The following is a 14,456-nucleotide window of genomic DNA, read 5'->3' as shown; positions in this document are numbered from 1 at the left end:
CATGCTTCCATGTCCCCTCCCCTCCTTATCCTTCTACACTGCTTTTGTGCTCCAGCTTTCCCAGAAACATTCCCAAAGACAGAGTTCCTTAACTGCTTGAGCACCTAAACTCCCCCAGACTACTGTATGTTTGTGCTCTCATCTTCTTCAGACCACCTTTGGCCAAAATCCTTCTCTCACACACAAAAACTGTCTGAGATTTCCTTTGCCAATGGGTACGAGGATATTGCCTCATTTGGTATCCAGTAACAACATTCATAGGTAAAGTATGTAAATAGAAAGATGACCAGCCTCGGCATTATCAGCTGTGCTCTCTGCTGAATCACACTATATGTGTGTATTTCTCTGAAGCAGATATGATTCATACATCACTTCTGATATCAAACTTTGCAGTACAAAAGGGGGAAAAAATGTTATGGTAAGAAACAAAGAGCAAGCAGGAAAATGAATTGTTCTGCTTTTTAATTAAGAATTTGGACAGCACAGCACTTACTGCATCTTGCAAACGATAAGTTTTTTCTAATGATACAGTTCATTACAATTTACAAATGAGAGATTTTCAATGCCTTAACTTTAGTGTGAGTTTTTAAAAGCCTTTCTTCTAATGATGCTAAACATTACCATTTTAGAGAAATTAAATATATTATTTCGCTGAAGCTGGTCATTATCACATGATGTAGAGATCTGAGTCCTCTTTTTCTAGCACTGATTACCTTTACTGGCCATGTAAAAACACAATACAATGGATATTTTAATACTTTCAACTTTAAAGTGACCAAAATCTGCAATAATGAGCTGGCTGATTTTCCATTAGAATAGACATTAGATTTCCCAAATATGTAATGGGAGTGGTACCAAATCTACGTGCCAAGAGTCAACCTGTTTTGAATTCACACCATTTTCTTTTTGCGTTCATTACTCAGTTCCCTTCTTGTTCATCCAATAATTTAGGTACCAACTGTCTGTGAGAGGACTGCACCGGCACTGCACCTGGTTAATTATGGAAGGTGCAAAAATTGTAATTGAAATCAAGTATATGATCACATGATTTCCTAAAACGAAGAAATTGTGAGTATTTCAGAGACTTCCTACATCAAGACATTTGCACCTTCCCTTCAGAAAAAAAGATGACCCAACAGAGATTCCTTCATGGACTCTCTCTCTTCTCACTTTTGACTAAGAGAAATGCTTTGCCACAGCACATTTTCTTCAGGCCAGCTGACAGTGAAGAGATAGATTGCTTTTGGTGTAATAAAACATTTACATTTCTCTATGCTCTTCATTAAGTATATAAAATTTGTTGAAATATAGCTAAGTTAAAGCCATTCCTGAAGCCAATCTCTAACTTCAAGTATGCCGGGCTCAATCTCTGCATTTTCTCAGACACAACATGAAAACACCTCCACATACTTCAATGCAATTAACCATGTTCTGACTTTAAAAGTGACACTAATGCTTGCAGCCTGACATTCAAAGCAAGAAATGCCATTAAGATCAATACATTTAATTTTACAATCTGAAGAAAATAGTTGGAGAAATAAACAACAGGAAAACTGTCTCCATGTGAAAAAATTCAACTTCAATTCCTACCTGGAGAATCTGAACCCATGTTTCTATAATGACAACACCCAAACGTTTAGTACAGGCTTCCTAAAGTGCAAAGCCCACATTATTGTCTGGTCTTGAGCTGCAAATAAGTGACAGAGTCCTCAGTTTCCTTCTTGAAAACTGCCTTCAGTCCTTCTTGAGAACTTGGAAGTCTTAGGTCTCTCCCCTTGTTTCCCTCAAGTAGGTATAATTTATGAAATAACACCAAAATTCCTGATTATAGGAGCATCTTTTGGAAATAAGACTTACTTTGTCCATTTTATTTTCTTTTAAGAATAAAAGCCTTAAGCCTTGCTCTTTATTTTGACACTGCAGTTCACACACAATGGGTCTGCTCCTGGAGGTATTGCAGGAAGTGAGAAAGCTGTCACTGAGCTGGACTGAAAATTATAAAGATTTGTGACTTTAAGAAGAAACAGTAGTGAATTACATAATGACACTAAGACACAAAAACTACATCATCACTCTTTCTTCCACAGTCTAATGGACATAACACTATTCTAATAAATTTCTAACACACTGGTTGGAAATCATAAATGAAAATGAAATGAATGGAAGCTTGAAGAGCATGGACAGTCCTTCTCAAAGAACCAATCTTTCAAATCCTTGGAGTAGATTGTCTTGAGGGAGACCATGCGGCATGTTTGGGACAACCAGGGGATCAGGCCCAGCCAGCATGGGTTCACAGAGGGCAGGTCCTGCTTGACTAACCTGATCTCCTTCTATGATCAAGTGACCTGTCTGGTGGACGAGTGAAAGGATGCTGATGTGGTCTACCTAGACTTCAGTAAGGCCTTTGCCACTGTCTCCCACAGTATTCTACTGCAGAAGCTGGCAGCCCGTGGCTTGGACAAGTACCCTCTTGGCAGGGTAAGGAACTGGCTGGAGGGCCAGGCCAAGAGAGTGGTGGTGAATGGAGTTAAATCCAGCTGCCAACCAGTCATGAGTGGTGTTCCCCAGGGGTCGGTGCTGGGGCCTGTCCTCTTTAATATCATTATTAATGCTCTGGATGAGGGAATTGAGTGCACCCTCAGTAAGTTTGCAGATGACGCCAAGTTGGCTGAAAGTGTTGAGGGTAGCGAGGCCCTAAAGAGGGATCTGGACAGGCTGGAGAGCTGGGATGAAGCCAATGGGATGAGGTTCAACAAGATTAAATGCCAGTTCCTGCACTTTGGCCACAACCACCCCAGGCAATGCTACAGGCTTGGGGTGACTGTGTAGAGGAGATGGACCTGGGGGTATTGATTTATGCTTGACATGAGCCAGCAGCGTGCCCAGGTGGCAAAGAAGGCCAACAGCATCCTGGCTTGCATCAGAAACAGGGTTGCCAGCAGGAATAGGGCAGTGATTGTCCCCCTGTACTCAGCACTGGTGAGACCACACCTCGAGTACTGTGACTAGTTTTGGGCCACTCAATGCAAGAGGGTGTTGAGGGATGTGGTTTAGTGAGAACTATTGGTGATGGACAGATGGTTGGACTGGGTGATCCTGTGGCTCTTTTCCAGCCTTGGTGATTCTGTTATTCTATGATTCTATGAATATATCTGAAATCTTTAAATATAACTGGAAAAAAGAAAAAATAGTGAAAAGCTAAGGAAAATGTAGAGTTAATAAGATGTCTTGCTTCTGTTACAGAAACTTCAGTCAAACTCAGAGGGATATATCTGACAGTTAGTAAAAGCACAGGAGTCAGAGACAGACTACTAAATCAACATATATTCAAAAATAGATGCTACAAAAAGATATCTGTAATCGTATTATAAAAACAACTTAGAAAGATCATATATGCTTCTATGTCCACTGCCAAAAAACAGTTTACTTCCTTTTTAGGCAACAGAAAAACAGACTGAAATTTCTCCTTCAAAATAAAAATAATAAAAACAAGTATTTTTCCATTTACATGTAGTAACTAGTAGCCAGATGTACATTGTCATTAGTAAGATAAACCGGTATGTGATTAATAAAAAATAATTGAAGTTTACACCTTTTCAAGGCACTCCTTATTTTTATTTAATTGATTGCATTTCACACTGTATAAGAAACACAGAAATCTCCTTTGCCTATAGTTCAAGCTATTGTTATTTAAAGCAAGTAGAAGTCAATTTATGAGAAGTGAAGAGGAATCATTGTTTTCTGTTTTTGTTTTTTTTTTCTCCTTTAAGTAAGTGTTGGAAATTAGATCATAGGAAGAGATGGGTAAATCACTGCCAATATTTTCACCTAAATTCTTTTTTCTTTTTTACTTCAAATAATAATCTCATTGTTTTTCAATCACAGAACCAAACCTGAATGAGCAGCTTTCAGAATTCCTCTAAAACAAGCATTCGAAGTGCTGAAATTATACTTTATCTTATTCAGAGATTATTGAAATCATTATAAACTAGGTACAAATTACTTTAAAGTGACTCATGTCAAAAGCATTGTTTGACCTTTTCTAAGATGGGAAGGAGATCTGAAGAGCTCATCTTTTTCTCTCTTGAATGTAAATCCAGAAAGCATCCAAACCTGATTCCACTTGTTACCAGTGGGGACAAGGAGGTCTCCTTTTGCAGAGGTGAAGCATATCTTTGGATGGTATTTTACCTTTCTTTTATTCTGCATTCATGTGCACACTTCTGTGTTCCCATCTTGCACTCTACCATCAGAATTATTTTAAATGGGCATGCACTGCATTCTGAAGAATGGTCCCTGGTTTGTGCTCCACATTTTAATTGTCCTATAGGTCTGAAAAATCCCATCACTTGTTTCTGACTGAAGTGGCAGCAAAAATCACTCTTTTCTAAGCTTAGACAGAGGCTAGAGGACCTTTTTTCCCTACAAAAGACTACAGTAGTAAGGAAAAAACCGACACAGATAAACTAACATTTCAGCAAATTTAGAATACAGTAGTAGAAACAAACACTGTTATGGAGCAAGTTCCAAAAAGGATCAATGGATGCTACTGCTACCAGAGGGTCTCTAAAAACCACTGTGGTTTCCACTCCAGACTGCACTGAAGCACATTCCCATTCTCTAATACAGGAATAAGGAGAAGGAATATACATGAAATGAAAGCAGATGAGACTGGGAATGGGCAGGGTAATTATCACTCTGTCCCCACCACGCGTACTCTGTTTCACCAGCAGTAGAAGTGTGGAAAAGATTAAAAATTGCTGTTCCAGTATATTTCACCGTCTAATTAAAAAATGAATGAGATGGTGAATTTTGAGTTCCCCTACTGTTTTAGCTCCTCTGAGACAAGTGGTAGTGTAAGTCTAAGACTATCAAAGATACCAGTTTTGAATACCACAGTAATTAGTAAACTATTACTTATTTTCTTTTCAAAATCAGGGTATGTCTCGTTGGTGATTCAGGCTGAGCATATTAAGGATACTAACTTGCCCTCTTTTCCTCCAGTATAGAGCGATAGAGAAGAGGAGCTCTTCCAAAATACAGACCCAGGCTTAGGCTTGTCATCTGGCAGCTGCAAAAATCACAGTGATTACTCCAAGCACAATAAGCACACAAAGACCCTTTAGAATTAACACTAGCTATGATCATAGAGAACTGCCTGATACAGCAGATGGGAGAGGTTCTTAGATGGACAGTTACAGTAACTCTGGTGTATCCGGTGTGTCTGTTAACACATCTATTTCACACTCTGTCAGTTTGATTTCAGTGACTTTGTTAGTAACTTTCATATTAGTATTTCCTTCATCCCCAGACTTGTGCCTCAGTGAGAAACATCCTACTGGATTATAAAGTAGCAGCTATTGAGTTGCAAGAATGTGTATCAGTTATTCCCTTGTTTATGGACATTAATTTTATGTTGCAGAGTTAGTTTTGATGAAAGTAAAATTTAATTATTATCCTGTGTATAGCTAGCTCCAAGAAGAGAAATAAACAAGTAAAACTCTCCTATAATCACAAGTAATTTACAGCTCTTTTCACAACCCTATTCAATCAAACCTCCTCTGAGGACTGGTTTTGCTGAAGTTCATATTCACTTGGATGGCAACCTGTTTACAGTTCAGAGTCAGGAAGGTAAATACATGTAACCAAAGTTCACCATTTTCCAGAAAAATCACAACGTAGGCAAAAGCTGTGCATGATATAACACAATCTTAGACTTCATTAGGATAAGCCATATTAAATACTGTTTTTTACATCTAACTGTGCAATTTAATTGTATTTGAGTATTGTGGTTAATATTACATTAATAAAAGCATTAATGCCAAAATGAAATCAAACGGGTAAAATGACATGCAATATATACTTACAGGTATACACTTCATACATATGCCTTTTATTTCATTCATCTGCATGATCTGTGTTGCCAAAATACTCTAACTATAAAGTACTGTAAACATCAAATGAACTAATACTCAAATATGTTATATGTAACCATAGTTACTCTCCGTATCACAACAGAGAGTCTAGTGACAAATGCAGTTAAAAATTTTGTCAGTGATTTCCTTTTTGCCTTTTATTAGCTTTTATGCAGTAGCCCATATCTCTTCAGCTGCATGCCCTTTCCTGAGCAAGCTAGGCAAATGATTATGTGTTTGGCCTTATAACACTTCACATTGTTCAAAAAAAAAAACCCAAAACAACTTATCACCAAAACAAAGAATAGCTCTGTTGCAGCCACAGTTAAGCCTTCAATTATGGTATATTTTTACAATTATATTTTAAAACAAGATTAAGCTCAAGCATTTCACTCATGAGTCATCTCTAGAAAAGCAAGGGATCACATTTTACTATTCAGCTGCTTTTCAGGATGAAGGCTGAAAACATCAGTACAATTACAATGCATCACCTTGAGGAGTACTGTGAGAAAATAGTGTTAAGGGGTTTACTGTGTTGAAGTTACACTTTTTGTGCAAAGGTACCTGCTAACTGGATGATGCCATGTCTTGCAACATCATAGTAGGGATGATTGATATCTAGCTCAGGATCCTCAAGTGGTAGAGGTGTAAATGTTTTATCTTGTCCCGACTGTGTATCTTCTGCTTCATCTTTCTGCAGTTCTGAAGAATCAAGGAAGAATGTGTAAGTGCTAATGAACGAAGAAAAACTTTTGACTCTGATTAATTACTGAAGGCTTGAATTTTAGCTCAGACAAAAACACCAGTTGATATATTTTCAAAGCAGTTTCTTCTTCCTTCCCCACTTTCATGCGTGGGAAAAAGAACCCTTTTATAACTCCAAACAACCTTCACGTCTTCCTTAAAAATAGTATTTGCTGTGATAGTCATAAAAATCTTGACAACGGCTGGACAGCTGGCATGCTGTGACCTTGCTTTTCACGACTGCTACTGTTGTCTTGTCATTTCTTACACTCCCACAATCTGCTTCCTTTATTCATCTACATTATCTCTTATACTTCAAGGGTGTCCAAATGGGGAAGTCAAAGTTTCAGTATGCTAATGTGCATTGACAGCTGTTCCATAACACTCTCTGAAAGCAGACTTGCATGAAGATACCTTGCACAAAGGTACTGAAGAACCAATAGACTTTCATCTTAGTTCCGTCAAAATCTACAATCTCCTTGAAGCCAGTGTGAATTCAATGTTCAAAACTTGCAGTAGGTGAGGCAGTCAAATCTCTATCCATCACATACACTGGCTAGAGGCCAAGGTTAGATACAAATACCAGCTAAAAAACCCAATGAAATCCATGGAAATCTTTTTACTTCTGGACTAGATTCTCAAGTTAAATCTATTTCACACTAAAATTATCAACTCATTGCTATTCAGCCTTGATCCAGAGCTTGGTTTGGTTTGTTTTCCCAAAGCTTTTTCCAAACCATTGCTCAGTACAAATAAGGAAAAAAAAAACAAAGTATCAATCCAAACAAACAGATTCTGAGACAATTGCTGCCTTTAATGTTGCTGAACTACACAAGTGGATGCTTTCTAAAAACTGACTGGAATAACATTATATTGTCACACTGGCACACAAATGACTTGATGGCTTATGGAAGGAAAAAATATATGTAAAGAGGAAAACTAATGTTCTGATAGGGTGCAGCACCCCCTGTACATCATCCACCTCTTTTATTATAAAACTTCTAACACTATGGAATCAAAAAGTTTAACTGTAACACTATTGGTGCCACTTAAAATTAAGCCCTTCAGGAACTTTTGCATTCTGATCATCTGTATATTTTATATGCCTTGATTACCACCCAACATAGACTAGGGCAGAGAGAATATATTAGTTATTGACTTCAGCCAGACTTAGTACCAGTAGCTAGGATGTGCTGGAGAAAAACCGTCACTAAATATTTTTGCAATGTTTTTAACTCATGGTTACCCCATAGTTTTCTATTCTATAAACAGCTACATGGAAGCTTCATAGTTTCATTTTTATTTCAACATGATTTGTACCAAAAGTGCCTTTCAAAATGATGAAAAATGTCACTAATGGCTGGGGTTCCCAGGGACAAAGAACAGTCAGGGAAGTGCATTTTTTCTTAAATTTCTTTTTGTTTCAAATCACATTCAAGCTCCTCAGAAAACAAACCATAAGTCCTATTACTTTTAGGAAAAATAATTATGCCATCACTCCTCACACACATAAAAGTTAAATTTTGTTTTATCACAAAAATATGTGTTTTTCTACCTTTTAGAAGCATATCATATATAAAGAGCTACACTAAATTCGAAATGTATTCTTTCACCTTAAAGAAGGACTTTTATTTCCTCAAGAACCAGGATTTGAGATGCCTTTGAGATGCAGCAAAGAGCTAGGGAAGCAAGATATGCATGCCCATTTCTACTGCAGTTATTCACAGGGACTAGAATAGTCACACCAGTAGTCACTAACCATTGAAAAGCTAGTTAACACTAATCTAGTAACAAATTCTTTATTCTTTTTCTTTTCCTCCTCTCCACATGAGCAAATGAGAGGACAGAAGCTCCAGAGACAATTCCTAATATACACAAATATGAAAGAAGATTCAGTGTTCCATACTGAGGGAGACCTGAGCTCCATTTTTCTCACTCAGTGCCAGGAGTTTATTGCCCTGCTTCATGAGCCATAGCAGAGGATCATCTGTTACCATGCACATTGCTACTGCTGTTCAGCCCTGGCTGGAAGAGATGACAAAGGGCCTGATTGAGAGCTTCCAAAACTGACTGAAAAATTGCTTGTTGCTGAAAGTTGTGGTGTAGAGAGATCAGAGTTAAGTAGAAGTTCAGGAAACTGAGGTGGAGGGGGAAAAAGAAAAAAAGAAAACAATGATTCTTGTTCTGGGATTTAGGCTGGAATCCTCCAAAACTCAGGGGGGAAAAAAAACCAACATACATAACACTGATCTTTCAAAATGATAAGCCCTCTAATGCCACGGCCATATTGCTCATTGCAACTAACAACTTTGGAAATAACATGCAATACAGCAATCTCTATCCTCATTCAATACTTGTCTCTTTGGAGTAATGACTCCCATTTGTGCCACAATATGTGAAGATGGTGATATTCCAATAGCTTAGAATTGCACTGGGAACATCTACCAATAATTCATAAAAGCTGCATGTATTAAACTAACCTTCAACTCTAATGGCTTTAATAGGGTACACATGAGTACAGCGGCTGTAACTCATATTGGATTGCTTCAAGAAGCATTACAAAATGTTGGTGAAGCTTCTCCCTTACTCAAGATGCTCTATTAAATCACCTGTGACTCTACACAAAAGCCATTTAAAGTATAATAAAAAAATATCTACCTATTTCGGCTAACTTCTCATAGTCAATTTCAGACATGATTCCCCTCAGGAAGAAGCCTGTTCAGATCTTGATAGCTGATTCTTGTGGGATGAAACCGTCCTCGGGTCAAGCCTACAAAAATAAACAAAAGAAGCTGTCACCATAGTGTGGTACATTTTACACAGTACGCAGATATAAAAAGAAAAGAATAAAAATGACACAAATCCTCCCGCCCAGTTGTTGAAGAACAAGGCTGTCTACATTAGCACACCTATATCTGGGGTGTATAACCAGATATAACCAGATATAACATAGAGCAATAGAAAAGTATTTTAAAACAGCAGTTCAAACCAGGAAGCTACACATAGTAAGATTTTCGGCCAACTGGGGAGTGGGGGGTTCTTCTACAAAACATATTTGCACATTTTCATGACTAACAACAGAATTTAGGATTACCTCACTTCTATAAATAACATGAATCCTTCTATCTTCTTTATTTCTCTGATGAAAAAGACATACTCCATTCTCTCACACCAAAGTAACTTCTATTGCAGGCATGTGCTTTATTACACGATAATAATAGATAATAGATAATAGTCTCGTGCAGGTTGGAAGGGACCCATTTAATACTGTTTTGATTCCATCTAAGCATGTTAAAAGGAACATAAGTGAATTTATGGCTTGGTTGTTGAGAAAATGCATGCACAAATACATTCTTCTCTCTCAGAAGGTTATGTATTGCACCACTACTTCAATGAATGGAAACTTGGAAATCATCCTAGGCCAAAAAAATAAAATAAAATAAAATAAAAGCACACCAAAACAACAAGGTCGCTCTGCCAGCCTGCCCACTCTGTACATTCTTCAGCTTAAGGATGTTTGTTTCAGACCCACCAGCCTGAAAGCTAGATGCTAACCATTTTCTTCTAGCCAGAAAAGGATATGAAAGTAGTTTTCAAGAAATAAAACAGATGATCACATCAACAAAGCAAGCAATCAACTGCTTAACTATAGGGATGCTTTTATCTATATGGCTGAGGAGGGATCAGTCTTTAGAGTGATCACAGTACATGAACTGGATAGAATCCTACATTATTATGTTAGCCTGTGACACCAGAAGCAGATGTTGGTAGCATGGCAATAGAAGTTAAACCTTCCTAACAGTGTTCTACTACATTATGTTGCCGTGTGAAGGATGGCAGCAGAGGGGCAGTCTGACAGTCTGGTGTCTGACATGGAAGTTCATATGAAGCAAAAGTGTGGGATTTAATTTTTCTGTGTGGAAAAAAATACACCCATTGACAATCATCAACACTTGCTGAATGTTTATGGAGACCAAACAGTGCATATGAGTGAAGCAGTGAGTGGTGCAATGCAGCAGTGGTGACAGTGACATTGGGTCAACTGCTGGTGCAAACTTTTATGAGCACAGTATGCAGGTTCTTCTCCACTGCTGGCAAAAATGCACAGCTAATGGTGGTGACTATGTTGAAAAACAATGATTTGGAGCAGAGAAAGTGCTCTATCAAAGTGTTATTGTGGTTTTTGTATCTGCTGTACTCTCCATGAAAATAAGTAGGAGGCATTACTTCCAGAGTGATCTATGTATCTGATCAGGTTTACTAGTGCTGGCAAGGAAGAAATGGTACATAAGCATATAACCTAATAAAAAATATGTTTTTTGGAGCAAAATACAGTTGCAAAATATGCCCACATTCCACTCACTTTTCCACTCGTCTATGTCCTCGAACTCCAGCTAGCCTTTTAGCACTTTGTTGAAGCTGGAGCTTGACCTCAAGAAGGTCTTTGTAACAGCACAGAGTTTGTTATGTTTTTCCATTCCTTCTTCACAGACTACCACACACACCCAGACAAACTTTCAGAATAAAGAAAACCAACTGTCAACACATTTTAATCTTTGTAGTCTCTTAATCACAACCAGATATACCCCAAAGTCCTTATGACACAATGGATCTCTGCATTACTTCTGTAGTATTCATGCCTGGCCTTTTCATTCTTTTTAATATTATCCACAAATCATAAATAAAACAGTACGTGATAAAAATTTAGACTGTATCATTGGCATTAGGATGTTTTCAGATGCCACGAGTATCAAAAGTCTTGGAAAGAGTCCAGTGGAGGGCCACAAAGATGGTGAAGGGCCTGGAACATCTCCCCTGTGAAGAAAAGCTAAGTGGACTGAGACTGTTTAGCCATGAGAAAAGAAGACTGAGAGGAAACATGATCCAGGTCTGAGGTGTGGGGGGCAAAGTGGTGAGGCCAGATTCTTTTCAACAGTGTGTGGGGGCAGGACAAGGGGAAATGGCCAGAAACTGGAGCACAGGAAGTTGTGCACAGATGTGTGCAAGAACTTCTTTACGGTGAGGGTGATGGAGCACTGGAACAGGCTGCCCAGGGGGATTGTGGAGTCTCCTTCTCTGGAGATATTCAAGACCCGCCTGGACGCCTACCTTTGTGACGTGGTGTAGGGAACCTGCTTTGGCAGGGAGGTTGGACTCAATGATCTCTGGAGGTCCCTTCCAACACCTACAATTCTGTGATTCTGTGAAGGGAAAGAGAAAAAAAAGAAAAAAGAAAAAAGAGAAAAAAAATAAAATAAAAAGCCAGCTCATTATGCCTCTTCTTGGGGAGAAAAAAAACAAAAACAGCAAGAAATAAAGATGTAATGTTTCTGCTGTTTCTGCTGTGTAGCATGGAATAAAACTTATTTTCTCCTTCATAATAATTACTAATGCTACAGCTAAGAGTAGAGGCTCCATCTCCCAGAACTTACAGAACATTACAGAACAACATCTGGCTTCCGAGCAGCAAAGTTACTGTACAAGTGAGAGCAACTATGATAGCGTTAAGCATTTGCAAACGTTTAATTCACAAAGTTACTGGGAAGCTAGAAGTAATTTAGGCAGAATCAAAGGAGGGAAAAGGAGGAGAAACCATCTGCTTACTTTTCAGCTTACTGTTCCCTTGGGGCAGCAATTAGAAAGTTTTCAGTTACAAGACAAATTTACTGTAGCACCCTCGGAAATTGATTTCCCGTTGACCACAGCATTCTCTGTTCTGGGGAGATAACGTAATCTCCTTAACAGCGCTTCTCACAACGCCTTTCCGTTCCCAGCAAGCTGTCAGATTTAGTGCCTTCCCTCATCTCACCCCACCAGAAAGGCAATAAAAAAGCCCCCAAAAGAACCAAACTACAAGTACTTTATTAATAATAGAAATTTGGAAGCATTTTACAAAATACTGGATCCTATATCCTTCCACAGGCAAGTTTTTTACTTACTGACAACCATAAACGAGCATTACTTTATCTAAAACGAAGGCAGCCACAAGGAAAATTGCTTGGCAATGAGCTTGCTTCTACAGATAGCCCAAATAAAGGAGAGGGATCCCTCATAACACTTGTCAGTGTACAGATGCCTTTCATGCTCATACTTTTTGTTCATTCAGCTCTCAGAAATGTTCTTCAAATTGAAATAGTGGAACTTTTCTTCATATTTTCCCTGATGTTCTTTCCTCTCATGAATATTCTTTCTTTATTTTAAAAGGTATGACACAGCACATCATGTAACATCAGGATGCAATTTACATTTTGATGAGACAAGACATATTCATGTGCTAGTATTTGCTGAGGGACAGAGCCTACAAAATGAGGTGAAGTCATGTCAGAAGGTTATTTTATTATTTATAATGCTGCAGTAACTTTGCTATGGAATTTATAAACACAAAACCACAGGAACTGAGCGCATAATGTACTTGTGGAAAGCGTATTCAAAACATTCTGCTTTCCTTCTCATATATTATCTGCACTGCATATTTTCTCTTAGTGTGCTCCTTGCACAATGTGTATTAAACTCAAAGTCTATATTTTTCATCAGCAATTAGTTACAAGTATTTTGCATTTTAATTGCATACTTTTTATCTACCTATCATTTCTCACTGGCAAGACATTGGAGGAATTCAGCTAGGAAGCAAATTTCAGAAGAGCACAAGGCTGTATTTTTATTTTATTTTATTTTATTTTGCACAACTTCCAGTTTAATCACAGAATGGCTCAAGTTGGAAAGGAGATGTGGAGGCCATTTCTCCAATTTCTGCTCAAGCAGGGCCACCCTGAGCTAGTGCCCATACCCACGTCCAGGCAGATATTGAAAGGAGGGGGAATAAAAGAGAGAAAAAGAAAAAAGAGAAAGAGATAGCTGGAATTGCTTTTAATATCAGTTAAAGCAAATTGAATCTCCTGCTCACTGCAGTAACTTCTTCCACAGAGGCAGCAGAGATTCACCGCGCAGCTGGGCTGCAGCGCTCTGCCAGGCTGCCAGTTGCACAGCCAGCATTACCTGCAGTGAACAGAGCCTCCTAGTGGTGTCTTGGGCTTTGCACAGCACTGAGATATCCTGTGCAAAGTGAGCATACTTAGAAGCCGCAAAAGGCAAATACGCTGTTGTTATTTCCACACATCAATATTGATGAAAAGAATTACTGAACCCTGAAAATCAGGAAAATTTAAACAGCTTTCATTTTATTATGTTTTCCATTTGGACTCTATTCCCAAATTAATTTTACTGTTGTAATAAGTTCCATTGATTTTCGTGAAGTGAGGATAAATACATACAAATTCCAAACTTTCCATTAAAAATTCATTTTAAAGGGAAAAAGTAGTTCAGAAGGAAGGGAAGGAAGGGAAGGAAGAGAAGGAAGGGAGGGAGGCAGGAAGGGAGGGCTCGCTCCCCTCCCTCCCTCCCTGCCCTCTCCCTCCCTCTTCTCCCTCCTCCCTCGCCTCCTCCCTTTCCTCCCGTCTCCTCCCTTCTCTCCTTCCTCCTTTCCTTTTCCTTCCTTCTTTTCCTCCTCTTCCCCTCTTCCCTCTTTCCTTCTCCCTTTCCTCCCTTCTGAAAGGAAGGAAGGAAGGAAAGGGAAGAAGGTAAAGGAAGAAAGGATGTAGGAAGGCGGATCCTAGCATTCCTGCCGATGACCCTGGAAAGGTCTGCCTAAGGAGAGGTCCTTCCTGAGGGGAAAGGGGGGGGAAAGGAAGAAGGGGAAGGAGAAGAGGACAGGAAGAAGAAGGAAGGAATCGGAGAAAGGATGGCAGGAAGGGAAGGAAGGGAAAGGAAGGATAAGGGAAGAGGAGGAGAATGGAAGAA

The 14,456-nt window shown here is 38.8% G+C and overlaps 1 protein-coding gene across 2 annotated transcripts in view; it reads right to left on the bottom strand.

Annotated features, from left to right (window-relative positions):
- The window catches only part of ARHGAP8 (Rho GTPase activating protein 8), an 82,736-nt gene that overhangs the window by 50,100 nt on the left and 18,180 nt on the right, over positions 1-14,456 (bottom strand). Inside the window, exons 2-3 of one of the 2 annotated variants that reach the window (XM_015870204.1) lie at positions 9,318-9,429; positions 6,480-6,617 (exon numbers count right to left, since the gene is read on the bottom strand). In XM_015870204.1, the coding sequence (XP_015725690.1) occupies positions 6,480-6,617; positions 9,318-9,354 (175 nt within the window). In that variant the 5' untranslated portion in view covers positions 9,355-9,429. The remainder of the gene's footprint in view (positions 1-6,479; positions 6,618-9,317; positions 9,430-14,456) is intronic. The other variant, XM_032446453.1, reaches the window with a different exon arrangement.

Source organism: Coturnix japonica, chromosome 1, assembly GCF_001577835.2.
Source record: "Coturnix japonica isolate 7356 chromosome 1, Coturnix japonica 2.1, whole genome shotgun sequence".
Classification (NCBI taxonomy): domain Eukaryota; kingdom Metazoa; phylum Chordata; class Aves; order Galliformes; family Phasianidae; genus Coturnix; species Coturnix japonica.
The sequence above is the reverse complement of the archived record's forward strand: the minus strand, read 5'-3'. Positions and strand labels throughout refer to the sequence as shown.